At 42.4% G+C, this 18,997-nt stretch overlaps 1 protein-coding gene across 2 annotated transcripts in view; it reads left to right on the forward strand.

The window, feature by feature from the left end:
• Window positions 1–17,780, forward strand: part of PIGN (phosphatidylinositol glycan anchor biosynthesis class N) — a 102,345-nt gene extending 84,565 nt beyond the window's left edge. For both annotated transcript variants that reach the window (XM_066623851.1, XM_066623852.1), the window contains exon 29: window positions 17,040–17,780. In XM_066623851.1, the coding sequence (XP_066479948.1) occupies window positions 17,040–17,163 (124 nt within the window). In that variant the 3' untranslated portion in view covers window positions 17,164–17,780. The remainder of the gene's footprint in view (window positions 1–17,039) is intronic.
• Window positions 17,781–18,997: the final 1,217 nt, after the last annotated feature.

Here is an 18,997-nt window from a genome sequence, read left to right on the forward strand (position 1 = left end):
TAGCATTACTGAAGGGCAATATGGCATGCTATAGAATTATTTTAGTCTCGCTGAACAGAGGATGCTGTACAGCTAATTGTCCTGATATATAAAATTGGAGATGGAAGATAGTATATCAAGGTTATTACTAGCTAGGCACCCTCAGCATCTATTCCCAACTGCCTCTGAGCTGCTTGTCAGTTGACAATGATTTTGAAACATATCCTTTGATTGCCTAGCAACCACAAAACAGTTTCTCCTTAGTTTGGACAAATGGTTTTGTTTTAAAAGTGCTGTAGAATTATTTTATTCCACGAAACTATTTCAGAAAACTGCTAGAATCATGTTCTGATACTGTTTTGGAAAGCTTCTTTCTGGCAACTAGTTTGTTTGAGGAGGGTAAAAAGGTCAGTGTTTCTTAACTGGAAGAGTCTTACGAAAACATAGGCATGTTCAGAACTGTTGCTGATCTTGCTACTTCCTTGCTGAATCATGAGCTTTACCGTTGTGGCATTTATATCCTATCATCATCATCATCACCAGTATTTATATACTGCTTTTGAACAAAAAAAGTTCACAAAGCAGTTTATAGGCAAAATCAAATAACTAAAGGCTCCCTGTCCCAAAAGGGCTCACAATCTAAAAAGATGCAGAGGAACACCAGCAAACAGCCACTAGAAAAGACACGTGCTGGGGTGAAGAAGGATAGTTCCCCGTTTTCTCCCCCCCCCTTATATATAAGAGGAATACAACTTGAAAAAGTGCTTCTTACCCAGCTCTTCTTCTGCCTCTCTCGGATAACAAAATGATGAAGGTTTTATGTGATACCACACCTTGTTACAAATTTTATGTATCTGTATGCTTTCCATCAATAAGTATCCCAAGGTCAATTCAGGTAAAAGAAGGCAATAAAACAAAATACCGTAGATACTCACCTATAAGGTGAAAAATTTCTTCCCTGAAACGCAGTCTGAATCATTGCCCTGCCTTATCACTGGGGCAGGCAAGCATCTAGGGTGGGGGGGGGAGGTGAGTGAGCCAGCCAGCCAATCACTATTGTGGGAGGGAGGAGGAATCGAGCCCTGGGAGGAGAAAGAAAGTGATCTTTGGAGAGGAGGCGTTGTGCAGGCTGGGGCTGCTGCTGAGCCCTTACAGCTTCAGGCTGTTGCCCAGCTGCAGGAGCCCGATGCACTGGGGTGGGCTAGGCTGCAGGGGCATCTGCCACAGCAGCCATCAGCAGCCCCCGCTCGCTCAGCACCAGCGCCCACGGAGAAATCGCTGGAGCAGCAGGATATGCAGGAGACCATGAGCTGTGTGTGTGCTTGTGTGGGAGGGGGGCATCTGAGCAGCCATTTGAAAGGGCTGAGTCCACCTCCTCTTTCCTTCTTCCCCCTTCCCCCCTTCCTACTGTATATAAATTTCAAGCACTCCTTGGAAAGCCCAACTTCTTAACCCCTTCCCATCTCCCCACAGATGAAGCTGGACAGGGTGGGGGAAGAGGGGAGAATGATCTTTTAAAAAAAAATAGGAGAGAGAGAGAGAGAGAGAGAGCCTGCAGAAGGCTGTACCTTTGTTTCTCAAGCCATTGAAAGGGTTAAGTCCATCTCTTTCCTTCTTGTTTTTCCCCCTCCCCCCTTATTGAATCCAAAACTTAAACTCTCTGTTGCAAAGCTGAGGCTTGCTAATCATTCACCACTGATGAAGTTGTACTGGGGGGGTAGAGGAAGAGTTAACTTTTATAAAAGGAAAAGTAAGTGTGTGTGTGTGTGTGTGTGTGTGTGTGTGTGTGTGTGAGAGAGAGAGAGAGAGAGAGAGAGAGAGAGAGATAGCACTTAAAACAGTTAAGGCTACAATCCTATCCTCACTTTCATGGGAGTAAGCCCCATTGACTATTAAGGGACTTTGTTTTGAGTAGGCATGTCTAGGATTGGGCTCCCAGTCTATTCCCTCTTCTTGTTTTCCTCTCCACCTCCCGCATCACTGTATAGTCACACTTCAGTCTCTCCCTTGCAAAGCTTTTTGCAAAGCTCCTTGCTAACCTCATTTCCCCCTATCCTCACCAATGAAGTTGGACTGGAGGGGAAAAGTCCCTGCATTTGGTATGTGGGGGGAGGGAGCATCTGTGAAAGAGAGAGAGAAAAGCAATGTCCCTGAGTGTGTGTCCTTTTCACTGGAAGAGTCCTGGAGACCTTGCAAAGATGAAAAGCAGAGTAGAATTTAGTAGAATTATTTTGCAGCAACAGGTATTTTAGCCAGAGATCTTTGCTGTACGCTGGCAGGAGCTATGAATCACTTGCAACTGCTGCTTATGTTGCAACTGCTGCTTAAGCTTTGAGGAGAGCATGTTTGCTTCTGCAGTATCCCCAGGCAATCAGGCATTTATGCAGCAAAGTTTAGCTGCCACTGAGATCCCATTGCAATGTACTGCACCCATGCAGGAGCCACTGAAACCCTCCTGGGGGAGAAGTAAGGGATTAATTGCCATCCCTGAGGTCCCTCTCCACCACTTGGGGTTGTGTGTGAATAATCTTATTGGCTTGTTCTATTGTACTTCACACTTTGGCTTTTTACTAGTTGTGTTCTTGCAGCCTTGTTAGTTTGTTGTTTATTATAATATGGATATTTTAAATTAAATTCTTGTATATGTGTTCTTAGAGGCTTTTGATGCTACATTAACCACTGGGGGGAATGAATAATCTTATGCTTGAGAAATTATCTCTGAGAATTTTCTTGATCCTTACTACGTATACATTAAATTTTGAAAGGGTCAGGAGAGAGAATAATTCCTTTAGGTGGAATAGGTGCTTTGATGGCTGCTAATTCTTGCCTTATTTCCATTGGTCTTCCTTCACCTCATCCTCTTTCAGTAGTCAAAAGTCGAGATAACTGGACTAAACTGTGAGGTCAGAGCATGCTGAATTTCATAGCAAGAGTTCGATAGTGTATTAATGCTTCTTAATAATATATTTGAATTAATTTTTAAATGATATCTATTAAAATGGATATCAGTTGAACTTTCCTGGGGAAAGAATTCCAATACCACAGCTGAAAAGACCCTCTTGCCAGCCACCTGTCCACTGATGGGATTTTTCTGGAAGAGGGCCTTTTGATTATGATGGCAGCGTACAGACAGGCTGATATAGTTGTTGACGTTACTTCAGGTGTCCAGGTTACTAAGCGCCAACACTTTGAATTGGGCTCACACTTCTGCCTATCACACTTCTGAATATGCAAAGCAGTCCATATATGTTATCTTAATATCCTTACAAGAGCCCTGTACAGTAATTATTATTATCCCCATATTGCAGCTGGGCAGCTGAGACAAGTGGCTTGTCTAAGGACACCTAGTGAGAAATCATGACAAAGGCAGGATTCAGATCTGGAAAGTCACAATTCATAGTTTTGTCTCTTGCAGCTCAAGCCTATGTATGTCTGCTCAAAAGTAAGTTCCATTAAGGTCAATGGGACTAACTCCTGGGTAAGTGTGTATAGGATTGCAGCCTCAGTCATTATACTGCACTGGGAACCAGTGCACCTCTTTAAGCACTGGTGAGATATGTTTACTACTTGAGCTAATCCTAGTGGCACAGTGTTGATCTTTCCCCCCCTTAGCAACAAATGTTTAACTACTTCTTCAGATATAAGAGCACAACTATATATTACAGTAATCATAGAACTACTCTCAGAAACATCAGGCTCATGGTGATTCTCCCTCTCTATTATATCTAGTAAAACGTACCTGTTGTCTGACATCAACATGTTGTCAGGGCCAACCCAAGAACTGCCAGTGTCTCAAATCCTGTGTCAAATGCCTGGGGATCTGCTAGCCTCTACTTTTCACACTCTCTGATTTAAAGAGAGGGACAAAAGAAAAGAGCAAGTGTTGAGAATAGGGGAGCAGTGGGCTAAAGCGTGTCCTCTTCCTTTCTGCCTTCCACATCCTTTTCTAATCCAGGTAATATGCAGGAAGATCAGTGGAGGAAAACAAATGGATGGAGGTTGGCATCCACTGCCAATCTGCTGCCTGAGGTGTCTCATGAACAGGCTTGGTCCTGCGTGTTGTGTGACCCCACTGCTGCCAGTCTCAACCAATTACATGCAGTGCAGACGGGGAAGCACACAGTGTATTACATCAGAATATTAATACGTTTAACTAAGTGTTATGGTTAGGAAAGAGGCGAACTTAGCACAGTTAATGTCTCTGCCTAGCAGCAGCAACCCATATTTATTGTAACATGTCATTCTGCACAAAATCTCTCACTACATGCTTTTGCAGAAGCTGGTTCTAGTTCAGAATGTAAGTTCTCTGTTCTGTATCTGAACTTGCAAGGCTGTATGTGGCCACAGTGTTAAAAACATTGACTGGGGTTGCACAAACTTGGTTCACTGAAATTTGCAGACTCTGTAGATGCACAGATACGCCCTAAATCCAAACTTGCGCGTGTTGCCCATAAAACACAAATTGTCCTTTAAAGGGTCTTTTAAAGCATCCACAACTGGTTGCAATCCTATAAGAACTTTCCTGGTTGTAAGCCTTATTGAACATAGTGGGACTTACTTTTGAGTAGACATACCTAGGACTGTGCATTGTGTTAGTTATAACTGACAATACAGAGTATCTGATGGATTCCTGCCAGAATTTGGTGATGACAAAAATCTCCTTTGGGGGGGGAGTAGGGTGGGAATCCTCAAATACTTTTTCCCAGGTATCTGCCACATAGGGAGTTACAAATACAAAGTGAAGTTACAAGTAAAACACAAACCCCACAGTAAACAGTTGCTATGAATGGCAGGGGCCGAGTTTCTTGCCTATCTGAGGATGGGAAGCCTGAAAAGGTGTAAAGAGTACACGGGTCCCAGCACCTGCACTGTAAAAAGGGGTTGTTCCATCCCACTTATCAGTTTCTGCCCCCTTTCTTAAATGCATCACAAGTTTCACACAAGTGTTCTCAACTTGTATTCATTGGGCAGCTTTATTAATTCTCATGGGACCCCCCCCCCACACACACACTAGGTAATGGGAGAGACTAGCAGCCTGCAGATCAGATGTGTTTAACCACCTCCTCCTCCAGTACACTCCATGGTTATTTGTCCATTATTCTCTGAAGCCTCTTGTCCAGTCCATCACAGTTATTACTGTAATCATGGTGCAGTGTCTCAGAAAAAAACTCCATTTTAAATCATGGAAGCCTTCACAATTTGCTCCAGGTCTGTTACTATGATTTGAGAAGGTTTATATCCATGTCGACTTGCAAGGAAGACACTGACCTGCCAAGCTGCTTCCAGATTCCTGGCACTGGTGTGTTTCTTCACACAAGGAGGGTCTCTACAAGAAGTGAGACATAAAAATGGCATGCAGAAGCTTTCCCTCGACTTTAGATTCTGTTGAGAGAAAACAGCAGTTTGGCCCTTCAGATAACTGCAAGTAACTATAAATTATGCTGTAGTAGCATGTTTAGGACACTTGTTATCACCTTTTGATGGTTCTTCCACTATATACATGCATATTGAATCTTGGTTTCTCATAGGCATCGGTGTGAACTCTTCAAGTTGGCTCAAAGTTTTAAATACAGTTTTTTTTTATAGAGTACAGGTTGCCTCCATATTTCAATTTTTAATTGGAGAGAGCAGGTACATAAAGACCAAAACTCTCCAGTGTTTACACAGGGCCCATGCAGATGACTAAGGCTGATTTAGGATGGGTAATAATTCACAGAATCCCATTTTTACTATTACTGCTCATTCCACTTGTCCAGTCATAATTCTTCCATTTACCAGGAAATACTTGCATCTGTATTTGGCATCTCTGTGGCCTGACAACCCTTTTTTATGCATGAAATAGATGCTTACATGTGTGCATGATGCTGGGTGTCTGCTAGGATAGCATGACCCAGGCCAGTGCCATGACTTCAGATTCAGACAGATGGCATGAGGCCTCTTCAGCCTAGAAAAAAGACGCCTGAGGGGGGACATGATTGAGACATACAAAATTATGCAGGGGATGGACAGAGTGGATAGGGAGATGTTCTTTACACTCTCACATAATACCAGAACCAGGGGACATCCACTAAAATTGAGTGTTGGGAGGGTTAGGGCAGACAAAAGAAAATATTTCTTTACTCAGCGTGTGGTTGGTCTGTGGAACTCCTTGCCGCAGGATGTGGTGTTGGCGTCTAGCCTAGACGCCTTTAAAAGGGGATTGAACAAGTTTCTGGAGGAAAAATCCATTACGGGTTACAAGCCATGATGTGCATGGGCAACCTCCTGATTTTAGAAATGGGTTATGTCAGAATGCCAGATGCAAGGGAGGGCACCAGGATGAGGTCTCTTGTTGTCTTGTGTGCTCCCTGGGGCATTTGGTGGGCCGCTGTGAGATACAGGAAGCTGGACTAGATGGGCCTATGGCCTGATCCAGTGGGGCTGTTCTTATGTTCTCTGATCCCACAGACCTCAAGGAAGATCACACCGCCACTATTGCCTCTAGCTGGCCAACCTTGGTTTCCTTTTTTGGAAAATTCCATGAACTTTCACATCTTGTTTGCACAGCTCATTGGAACATGTGAGCAAAAGCCACACCCTGGGAGCTTTCCGACTTTGAATAAACACACTTGTTGGCATCACAAAAGTGGGGCCTCCAACCTTAGCTGCCTTCACCAAATCCATAGCTAAATTCAAATAAGGAGCCTTTGTTAATTGAGGCAGTGGCCTCCAGAGCTAGCAAAAAGTTTGTTGCTGCTCCTTTAGTAGGGTGCTAAACAGGAGGAGTACTCATTTAGGGCTGGGGGTGAGCCATAAAGGACTACCAAGCCATGAAAGAAGGTTCCTTGATGAGCTCACCCCACAAAAGATCCCATAAGAGTCTGTGGGAAGAAGTACAAAAGTTTGGATCACAGGACAACTTGTGTTCTTGTTCTTTATTCCTTTATCTGTAATCTGTCTTGCTATGGCTAGTGTCATTTGTAACCCTGCTAGTCCTGCATTGAGCATCCCCTTTCCCTCTCCCAAGAACCACTGGGGCAAGCGTGCACCCAGTGCAGGTAATTGACTACTCTTTTCCCCTTCCAGCCTCTCTCTCTCCTCTCCTCACTTTCCTTTTCTGAGCACAACCAAGTAATCCCTTTCTCCAGTGCCCACTGAGGAGGCACCTTCGAGCACTGAGCCTCTGCATCAGCTCCTGTTGGACAACCATCCTTTTGTGAGCCACCGTGCAGCACATTGTCTCCTTGGCTCCCTTGTCCTGCTTTCCTCCTCACAACTAGCCACTGCTACTGCCTAGCTTCAGGGTTTGCTTTCAAGCCCTTTTTCTGCCTCTTGCAATCAAAACATCACTTGCTCTTGGTAATGTAGCCCCATGATTCCTGCAATACTTTGCACCTGAGTCAGCAGGAATAGGTAGGAAACCTTGGTCCTTGGCCAAGCCTAGCCAATGGCCACAAAGCCCCCTCTGTTGTCCTGTCCCTGGTCAACTTGTGCCTAGTGTCTGTAGAAAGCTATAAATTTCAGCTCTAGGCTATGCTGATTCTTGACATGTTAGATTTCTATGTACAAGCAGGTTTTTAATGTGAAGAAATATTCAAACATAAAGCTTTACACCATCATTTGGAAGTAGCAGAGTGGAAAAGCAGAGAAGGAGCACTTTTCCAAATGATTTTGCTGCACTTTTAAACAGCTTCTTGGGGTGTGTGTGTGTGTGTGTGTGTGTGTGTGTGTTTTCAAAGTAGTACACATCCATGCAACATCTTCTTATCCCATACTAATATTTTTCCATTAGCTCCAATCCCTGCTGACACACACACACACACACACACACACACACAATTTCTTATTGACCTTTTTCTAAGATGGCAGTGTGTGTTAGATATTGTAACTGTGAACTCGGTCAGAGGTCCAGCATAATGGTGTATGGATATCAAAACTTGGCAAGCTGTCATAACCAGATACTGCCTTTTTGTTCAGAAAACATGGCTTTTTGTTTCCTTTTAAAATTACATTGCTACTCCTGCATGAAAACTAATTTCCCAAGCAGAACTGCCTGCAGCCATTGCAGTACTGGTTGCTGATAGCCTCAAATATATTGGCAGGCTGCCATTGTGTGATAACTAATGGAGTAGGAATTGCTTTTAATTGCATTCTATTTGTAGCATGATTTCTTTCCCTCCATGGCATCTTTGCTGAATATTCTTCCATGTAGCTTAGAACAGCATATAAAGGAGGAATGAATACAGCATAGTACCTCTGTCTTTCTTTCTCCAGCTACCATGACGCACACTATTCTCTGCTCTAGGCCTTTCTTATGACTGATTCACACATGTCTTATTCATCATTTGACAACTTCAACATCAAGTGGGCATTTGTGTTTGTGTGAATGAGCCACTGCAGATGGAACACCACAGAGAGTACAATATCCCTTCCCCTAACCACAAATATATTGTCATTAAGTGGAATTGGTTCGTGTAGTGAGCTGCAAATCTTTATCAAATGATTTTCATGTATGTGCAGACCAGCCGCCTGGAGTCTTACAAAGCTGTTTCATGGTATGTTCCCAAGGAGAAATAAGATCAAAATTTGTTTCTTTTGACACTGTTACAACACTGTATTATGCATTGATCATGTTGCATTTGGATTACTGGAATATACATTTTCTGTACTTCTGTGTCCCCCATAAATAACAGAAAATTCCACTGCCCACCTTAATCCATCCAGTGTAATGTTTTAATAGTGTTCACTTCAGTGGTTTCCCAATACCTGCCTCCCAATTTAAAACATTTGCTTCAGACTTAAATGGTCTGACCCCTTTGTACTTTCATTTTTTTTATCTCAACCTCATAACTTGCACCATTCCTTCTTCTCATTCGCCTTTCTTCTTACTTCATCCTTGACCTTTTTTTCCCCAGTAAGTCCTTGTGCTTGGAATGTCCTTAGATTGCATTTGATGTTTAAAATGCACTCTGGGTAGAAGAGGGGTATGGTATTTTTGAAAGGCAAAAGAAGTGCTGCAGGGGAGAACATTTCAGTGGGTGGGAGACCAAGGTGATTCACTGAAGATTAGGGGGTCTTAGCCAAAGCAACAACTCCAGTGCCAAAATCTCCAACAGGATTGATTTACCAAAGACCCCTCATCCTCCATACTGCTCAAACTTCAGGTCTGAACTTCAAAAGAAATAGTGTGGCAGCACTCCTAACCTAGTGGCCTGTGCAATCACTTGAGGAGATTGCCGCACTTCAGACATGGCTTGAATGGAGCGGCTGTGTACTAAGTCAGACTTTGGTCCATCTAGTTCTGTGTTGACTACTGACTGGCTGTGGCTCGCCAGGGTTTCAGACAAAAATCTTTCCTAGTCCTACTTGGAGACATCAGGGATTGAACTGAAGTCCTTCTACTTACGAGATGTGTTCTGCAACTGAGCTGCTGGCCTTTTCCCAAAACACTGCTCAGTGGAAAGAGATGCTTCACCGCTGCTTCTTTTATGACCATTGGTTACCACCTGGCATCCTTGTGTGAAGGCATTTCCATTCACTTGTCTCACTTGCACACTACACTGTGTTATGTTCCCTTACGTCTTTAGTATGCATGTGTGAGACAGCAGCAAATGTCGCAAACACATTTTTCAGCCTACTGTTACAGCAGCTAGTAAAGGGGACAAAATTCTAACCAGACAGCAGCAAATGTCCCAAATACATTTTTCAGCCTACAGCAGCTAGTAAAGGGGACAAAGTCCTGGCCAGACGACAAGCCTAAATGTTCTTTTCATGAGTACTGCACATGGTGTCTCACTTCCTTATTTTAAAAATAGTTTCTTAAACCACACAGTGTTTCCGTTGACCAACCATCCTTAACGGTCTTTCTTTCATTTTAAGGTAGAACATTTTAAGGTACAACAGTAACAGTCTTCTTGCCGCATGTGTGGCCTGTGGTATTCCAGCCTTCACAGTGTGCACACAATTTGATTTGCATACATCTGTAGGCTTGCTCCTTCGTTTCTTCCTCTCCCTTCCCTTGTGCTCTTTGTCAGTTTAGACTGAGCTGCCTGGGCTCAGATCTTTATTGTGTTGCTTTGGTCTAATTTCCAGCGCATCTGAGGCAGTGTATAAATAATAAATACTATTATTATTAATTATAAGCATGAAAACCTTGTAAATGTCAGAAGAGTGGTATCTTTGACATCTAGCAATAGCTCTGCAGCTTCAAAGCATTCTCCATTGGCAGTTGGAAATAAATAGCTTCATAATGCTTGTTTTCTTTGTAATGAGAACTAAAAGTCAGAGCCTTGTCTTGCTGATTTCAGCCCAATGGACTTGGGAAAACTACGAGGGTCGCCCAGAAAGTAATGCACCACATTTTTTTCTCAGCCTACAGTAATGGTACGAATGCGAAACTTTAGATATACTTTACATTATTTGAATTTTCAGGCGTGCGCACACAAATTTTTGGTTTCTTCAGACAGATAGCGTAGCTGCAGCAGTGTTTCGAAATGGCGTCTGTAAGTGATGTACATTACAAGCAGCGTGTCGTCATTGAATTTCTCACTGCGGAGAAAGAAACTGTTGAACATTCACAAACGTTTGTGTACAGTTTATGGAGAATCTGCAGTCAACAGAAGTACGGTTAGTCGCTGGGCACAGAGGGTGAGGCCATTAGAAGGCGGTTCGGCAGAGCTCCAAGATTTGCAGCGTTCAGGGCGGCCATCCACGGCTGTCACACCTGACAAAGATGCAACTTGCTGATGTGCTCATTTGCGAGGACCAACGCATAACGACTAGGTAGTTTTCGCTGAAGCTGTCAATCAGCAAAGGAAGTGTGGATGCAATCATCCGTGCTCTTGATTACTTAAAAGTGTGTGCACGATGGGTTCCACGCTGTCTTACGGTGGACCACAAATCTCTCAGAAAAAACATTTCTTCTGAGTTGCTGAAACGTTTTGAAGATGAGGGGGAAGCATTCTTGTCCAGGATTGTGACAGGTGATGAAACCTGGGTTCACCATTTTGAGTCCGAAACAAAATGACAGTCGATGGAATGGCGTCCTCCTCAATCTCCACAGAAGAAAAAATTCAAAGCAACTGCTTCCGCCGGTAAGGTCATGATCACTGTGTTTTGGGACTGTGAGAGTGTCATACTCATTGATGTGATGACAAGAGGCAGAACCATTAATTCTGAAGCTTATGTGAAGACATTAACCAAACTCAAGCGCTTCTAGCGACTTTGGTGCCATAACAACCCAGGTGAATGTTTGATTCAACATGATAACGCTCGGCCTCACACAAGTTTGAGGACTTTGGAACACATCACTAAACAGGGTTGGACTGTGTTACCCCATCCACCCTACAGCCCTGACCTAGCTCCCTCAGACTTCCACTTGTTTGGGCCATTAAAGGATGCCATTCGCGGAAGACATTTTGAGGATGACGAAGAGGTGATTCGCACAGTGCAGAAATGGCTTCGTGACCAGAACAAGGAGTGGTACTGACAGGGCATACATGCCCTTGTGTCTCGCTGGAGGAAGGCCATAGAACTGGACGGAGATTAAGTGGAAAAATAGGGAGTGTAGAAGAAACATCATTCTTTCTTGTGTGTAAGTTTCATTGTGTTCAATAAATAATTGTTGAAGAAAAAAAATGTGGTGCATTACTTTCTGGGCGACCCTCGTATACCTTATTAATGTTGCAATCGTATGCACACTTTCATGGGTGTAGGAGCCACTGAGCATAGTGTGATTTACTTCTGAGTAAATTTGCATTGTATTGCACTATAAAGTGGCCTTCAGATTTCAATGTTGCTATGAAAGGCACTTTATGTGGGTTCCTCCTGCAGTGCAGCAGGAGCATTTAAAGGCCTGCAGCTGACTAGAGATGGTCAATCATGTGGATCTTTCCTATGGAATCAAAACCACACAATCACCCATGTGGGTGCAGGTTTTTAAATGTCACACTAGGCCTGTGGAGTGAATCCATAAAATGTGCCTCAAAGGAAGGCTGGAGGTGGGGGAGGGCCTCTTAGCAAAGAGGTCAGCTCTCAAACCTGCTTGTGATGGGGAGGTTGTCCTCTGTTGAACAAAGACACTTGGCCAAAACATCAGTGTACACTGTGTGGAAAGTCTGGTTGGGAATTTCCACTGGTTCAGAGAGTCTCCAGTCTTGAGGGTTTGGTCAAATGGTTTTGTATGGGAAGGAGACCTGAAGCTTTTCTTAGGCCTCCAACAAAACGGTTCCAAAAGCCGGGGGGGGGCCTGATATGCTAGCCTCAAAGGGAATCTCACATTCCTGCTGGCAGGCAGGTGCTGCTGGGATTTCTGCAGACCCAGGAAGCCTACTAAGGGGATGATTAAGCATGGAAGGAGGGACTGGTGCAGCATGTGCACCTGTGAAGAAAGCCCTGGAATGCACTGAAGATGTGGTTGCAAATCCCATGTGAATTGAGCTCACAGATATGACTCATATTTTCCCATGGACTAATTGTATGTTTGGTCTGGGCCTAAATGAGATTTGCACCCCCAGAAATGGAACCAGTGCTGTGGCTGACTGGGTGTTTAGTTCAGGCTTTTGACTCAGTTGGAATTATCTGAAGACACAAAATGTCAACAGTAACAGACCAGGCTAGCCTCTTGTGTGTATCTTGCAATCATCAGCTCAAATGGAGGGACTTGAAAGGATTCCCATTTAGACTCAGAAAACATTTAAACTTTGAAGACCTTTCATGATGCATTAAGAATTCTCCTCAAATCCCACTTTGTTCCTATTGATGTTCCTTTTGTAATCCTGGCTTAATACAAGCAGCTTCCAAGCCCCTTTGCATTCTTTGTCCTGGTTAGTGGCTCCATTTCTACGCTTTAATTAACCTGACATGAGTGCATTGTCCAGGCTTTGTTAAGCAGCAGTAGCTCAGTAGTAAAATATATACTTTGCACATACACTGTTCAGATTCAGCCCCTGTTCTGGAATGTGATTTATGCAGAATTGCACATAGTGCCCTTTCTCTTTAGGCTTGGAATGATCGTTCCAAGTAATAAACTCATCTGGAACTGAGTCGTTTTTAAGAAATTGAAAAGGGAATGTCAGTTCATCTGGAAAAACCAGAAATTCTGGCAGACTCCAAGTGGAGGAAAGAGGGGGAAAAGAAAGAAAACCACAGCTCCAGATCAGTTCTCCCTGCTCACCTGGTGCATAAGAAGCACTAAGTGGGCAAAGAGGTGTGATGTGGAGTCCGGTGCCTTCTGCTTCCCATTGCTAACAAGTAGCAACAAAAAAATAAAGGTCTCTGCTCTGAAGATTCCAATCTAAAATCTGATGCGTAGGAGACATAGAAAGAGGGGAAGAAGACAGGGAGAGTAGCAGGGAAGCAGCAGGCATTCAGAATGAGATGAGGACTTCAAGGGTTGTGCTGCAAAGTTCACAGAAAAAGTAAGAAGTAGTACGATCTAAGCATTCTGGGAGGGAGGACCACATATAAGGTACAGCAAGGAGTAATTTAATTCATTATTTAATAAATTAATTATTAAGTTGCTGGTAGAGTAGATTCTGGCCATAGTTCAAGGCTTAAAGACCAAAGGACCTACTCAGTCAATTACAAGCTGCTATTGACTGTTGGACTTAGGGTCTCACTGGTGTGCCTTGTACTTAACGGGAGTCTGCTGAAGACAACAAATATTTTTTCATTGACAGAGTAGATTCTCTAGGGCTATGTAGCTTGAACTTCTGGTTCCATGTGAGTGAAGGAACTAAGAAGTCATGAACTCCTTTTAATTATTCAAAGTAATTAAAATTGCATCCAAGTTCTCAAAGGATAAAAACACTAATTAGAATAGTCATCAAAGGATCTAGTCTTTAAAAAGACCAAACTGGGCTTATAAATGTGAAGAGTCATGCTTTATCCCTGGCTGGCATCTTATCCTCTGGGGAGCCAAGGAAAGTTAGGGTGTAGCTCCTGGTATAAAACTTGGCAGGAAGCTTTAGACAAAAATCCAGCAACAATTCTCTTCTGGAAATGGTCTCAATCTGCAGAAAAAGCGTTCAGCCTAACCAGCTGGTTTGGAAGATTAGACTTTTTCTTCCTAAGAGAGGCTCATGTTATCAGTTTATTGTAAGCATTTCCATGAACTGCAAAGTCCAAAGGGTGATGAGCAGGCTGGCTCAAGCAGTGCCTTCTGCCCTTTGACAAAGCAGATTGAATATTATCAGCTGTCGAACATGCACCTTCTTGATGAAAGTGCAGTGGCAGCAAGAGTAAGCCCTTCAATAGGCCGTTTCTGTTTAGTTGCTCCTGGAGGCGAATGTGGGGAGTGGGGAAAGCCTCACATTTATTTATGGAAGAGCAATGTGCCTTATTTGAACATCATTGAAAACACTACCATTTTTGAGTTTCATTGCTTATATTTTCATTGTCTCTTGTACAGTTAATCAGCCAGTGGCCTGGACTGACTGAAGCTATTATGGTGGGGTGCTCAGTTGGACTTTGATTGCTGGAGATGTTGGAGTGTCCTGCTTACTAAGAGAATCTTGAGAATAATGTTATTTCATGCTGGTCAGCGTCCAAGCTGCTTTTGTTTAAGAGATAGTGATTCTGTACTTGAATGAACTGTGTTTATGCTACAAGGGAGGTGCTGGACTTTGAACTGTAATCTGAAGATCTTAGAATGGATTTATATTGGGGGGGAAAGTGATTTACCACTAATTTTTTAATTTTTTAAATGTTTTTATTTTGTATTGTAATTATATGGATATTATTTTATGATTAATTGTAACCATCTTGGGCATTCACTATTTGAAGGAAAGATGGGATAAAAATTTCCTAAACCAAATTTAAATTAGTGTAATCCCACAGGCAAGAATTCCAGATCATTAAATTCCCATTGCTAATTGGACACCATCCTGTGAAACCAATTCAAATTTCTGATGTATTCTATCTTGAAATAACTGTGCCCTCCAAGAGGAAAAGTGGATTCTCAGTAGGTCCAGGTGTCTGTATGGCAACACTGAAGATGGAGCAACCTTTGCTCTCTTCTCCCCGCCCTCGCCCCTGCCCCGCCCCCTTATTTTGTCTTGTTTTATCCAATATGGTATAATTTTGGTGGTGGTGAATCCTGGGGAGTGTTTTTTTTTTTTATGTTTTATACATTGTCCTTTTGTTTACTTCCTGAGCTGTTAGATGGGAAAAGCAGTGTAAAAGTATTTTTAAATAAATGTTTCCCTTAAGGAAAACCTCAGCATAAGGTTCAGGAGGAAAAAGACTTAAGATACTTTGAAATTGGCAAAGCATGTTGTTTTGTGGATGTGCTGATGTTTTTGTCTGGGTCCAGCCAGGTCAATAACTTTAGCCAGTCTGCATGCTGGACTTGGCATGCACCAACCAATTAGACATCCAAGCACACCTGAAAACATAAGCAGGCAGGTAGGGATGCCAGGTGGTCATTAACTAGCCAATTAAACAGACCAGTGGCATAATAAACCCAAGGTTTTTTAATGTTGAACTCAGAGCTCCTTGAATATGTTCTAGCTTGGCTCCCTCAGAGACATCCATGGTGTGGCCAGGCTCTTACCCACTTCTTGGGAATCAGAGAGGTGTCCTTGGAGTAAATACAGGTAGGGAACAATGAGATATAAATGTGTGAGGGAAATATTTTTGCTTAAATTTGCCTGCTTATAGTTTTGTTAATATTTGCGCCTGGGCACTGCCAACTTCCAAGCCATTTCCCAAAACTGCTTTTTAAATTATTTTTCCTTGTAGTATTGAACCATCATTTTTAATGAACTCAACATTTTTAACACTTCACCTGTCTGTGGTTGGTTAAACTCAGCCAGAGCTTTGCTTTAGTCCTCCTTGATCCTGGGCTACACCCTATTGGTCAGGTTTGGGGCAAATTCTCCACATAACTGGAAGGGAGGTTCTCGAGGACAGTCTCCTACTGCCTGGCTTTGTTTTTGGAATGGTGATTGGCCTTGGCATAGGGCAGATCTGGGGAAAGAACAGAGGCGCTTGCATGAGGAATTCCCCCCTCCATCGCAACAGCAGCATATAGATAGTTTCAAAATACTCCTTTGAAGATGAGCAGATGTAGACCTGATCAGTAATTTGGATGGGAGACTAATGAGTGTCCTATGTACACTATTTTTAAAAAAATTCTTCTGGGAAAACAAACCATTTGTAGCCACTGATACTGGATTTCAAAATGAAAAGCACAATTGGTTTTAAATACATATGAGCGCCTGGTTTTTTTGAACGTGTAAAACCTGCTCATGTTCCTTGATGTAAGGTAGTTAACAACCATTTCCTCCTCTCCCCCTCCCCAAATAGCTGTACATTTTAAATTAGCTGGCTTCAATCCATAGAGAGTTTTGTGCTGGAGTCCCAGTGAAATTACAGGGACTAAGTGCACAATCCTAACCAGGTCTACTCAGAAGTAAGTCATATTTTGTTCAGTGGGGCTTACTCTGAGGAAAGTGTGGTTAGGATTGCAGCTTAAGATAAGTTGCAACTAACTTGACTCATTGATTACAGTGGAACTTAAGCCCAACTGACTTTTTTCCCCTGTGTATTCTGTGTTCAGTGGCTGAAACTCAGTTGCCATGAAAATCTGATTTTTATACCTAGAGCTATATAATGCATTCTTAAAGTACTCTAAAAGCTGATATTGGCACTCTCCCTAATAATTTATCTCTTCTTTGCAAGTTTATATGAATTAAAATACATACAAGTATAACATAGTGTGTATGTTAGCTTGTCCAGCTTGTTGTAAAGTGGATCCAGTCTGTGTAATTCAGACTCAACACTGTATGTGCTAAAGTGTTACTGGTGTCTGTATTTCATCAGTTATTCAATCCATTACAATCTGCATGTCCGGAAAATAAATCCACCTAAAATTTTTGCCTTGTTTCTGTAGTACAATAGTCTGTATTGCTCTGACCAAGAAGTGACACAATTAATAAACTGAGTCTGAAGCTTGAAGCTGTTGGAGTAGGTACCAAGATTGTATCTCCCTAATTTTAGCAGAAAACTTCATTTCCTCCAGGCTTGTTGATTTATAATCCTGTTTTCTTTCTGACCCATACTTTTTTCCTCTGTTGCAGCATTAGCCATTATGTCCTTGTGATGTCCTTCACCATCTTCCTGATGCTCTTAAGTGGACTGGCCCAGCTGCTCACTACAAAGAGACTACAGCTTTGGGAGGAAACTAAGCGCCATTCATTGTGACCAGGCGATTGAGATGTCCATATTGGAACCTTCACTTTTCCTGAGGGACAAATAGAATTATGAGGAAGTCTGCCAGAAACTCCTGAACAACTTAATGCTATATAGAGCTCTCTGACCCCATTCACATTGGAATGCATCTTGTTCTTTTTTTCCTCTTATTAAAGGAAGAGGGAAATAGAGCAGCCATGAGTCTCCATCCAAATGTTGTGTATTGGTACAGCCTGTGGTGCTTTGAAGATACACACTATGCTTGAATTTTTTTTTAATTGGGAGTTAACTGTTGAGGAAAATCCAAGAAACCAGTTCTGATATCTTTGCCTGCAAGGCCTGGCAAAACAGTTTCCATGCCTGTTTCTCATGGGACTGGTAAGCATCTTCTTCATTGTCCCTCCCAATCAGTGTCCACTTCTGAAAGGAATAAAAGACTAAAATGCCAAGAGAACACTGGTTTTTTAAAATACATTTTTAAGGGTTTGTCTCATTCCTGGGCTTGAGATTGTGTTTGGAAATTTATCTAAAATGGGATGAGATTAAAAAAACTTCAGCTGTGTATTTTTAATTTTTATATGAATGTATGTATATACATGTGTTTAAAATTGAAGTCTTTTTTAACTAAAATGCTGCAAATTATTTTATTTCTTTGTTGCTGCTGTTTGATTCCCTTTTCATAAAATAAACCTGGAAAAACATGGTTCTTACCTCAGGCTATGCAATGAACCCCACAGAGAATTGCACGTTTATATCGTTCCTCAGTTTATATAGATGGCCCATTTTATCTTTACTACAACTCAGTGAGTAATGTTAGGCTGAGGGACTGTGATTTGACCAAGACCACTCAAGTTGCTGCTCAAGGATGGTATTCTAGGTCTTACCTCTTGAAAACCAATACTGTATTAAATACACAAAAACAAAACCATCAGCCTAAGTAGAAATGACCAATTGTAATGCTATAAGGAATGAAAAATGTGTTAGGGCAAGGAAGTCCTTGATAGCTGAACATCAAGGTTGAGACAGTACTGGAATTCACACAGCCGGAAGGCTGGACAGTAGCACCTTGATGTCTTCGTATGTGCCTTCAAAGTCAACAGTTGCCATGCAAAACAACTGGACGATAGTTATGCAAACTTTCTAAGGGCACAATCCTAACCCCTTAAGTCAGTGCCTTCCAGCACTGACATAAGGGCAATGCAGCTCTGAGGTCAGGGAACAAACATTCCCTTACTTTGAGGAGGCCTCAGTGAGTGACACCCAACTGCAGGATGCAGCACATGCCCCATTGGCACTGCTATGCCAATGCTGGAAAGCACTGACATAAGGGGTTAGGATTGCACCCTAAGTGTCATACTCCTACATTTCATCTTCATTTCCTTTTTAGTGTAGGTCTGTTGCTTGGAGTTTAAGTCTTGGAACACATTGGCTACCTTGCTTCCTGTGTCTAGCTCTGTTACATTATGTTGAAAATAACAATGCTGCAATTTCAGTGAGTTGGGCAGATATTGCTAAGGTCTCAAACCTGGTCAACCATACCGTGGAGCTGTGAAGCACATTGATGGCTGTGTGTTGAACCCTACATGCATTGTTACCTCTGGGAGTAATTGCCTTCATCACTAGTTGGGTTGTGTCTATCATATCACAGTAGTTTTCAGAGCTATGCTATAACCACAACCCAGCAATTAACTCCTATGCCTTTTTAGTCTTAATTATGTGTTATGAATTTGCTAGCAGGTGCATCATCAGTAAATGACAAATGTTCATTGTAAATCAACTTTTGAACAGAGGATGAAACAAGATATGGTCAAACCCTAGACAAGGCAATTTAGAATGCTTACTACCC

This window comes from Tiliqua scincoides, chromosome 4, assembly GCF_035046505.1.
Source record: "Tiliqua scincoides isolate rTilSci1 chromosome 4, rTilSci1.hap2, whole genome shotgun sequence".
Taxonomy (NCBI): domain Eukaryota; kingdom Metazoa; phylum Chordata; class Lepidosauria; order Squamata; family Scincidae; genus Tiliqua; species Tiliqua scincoides.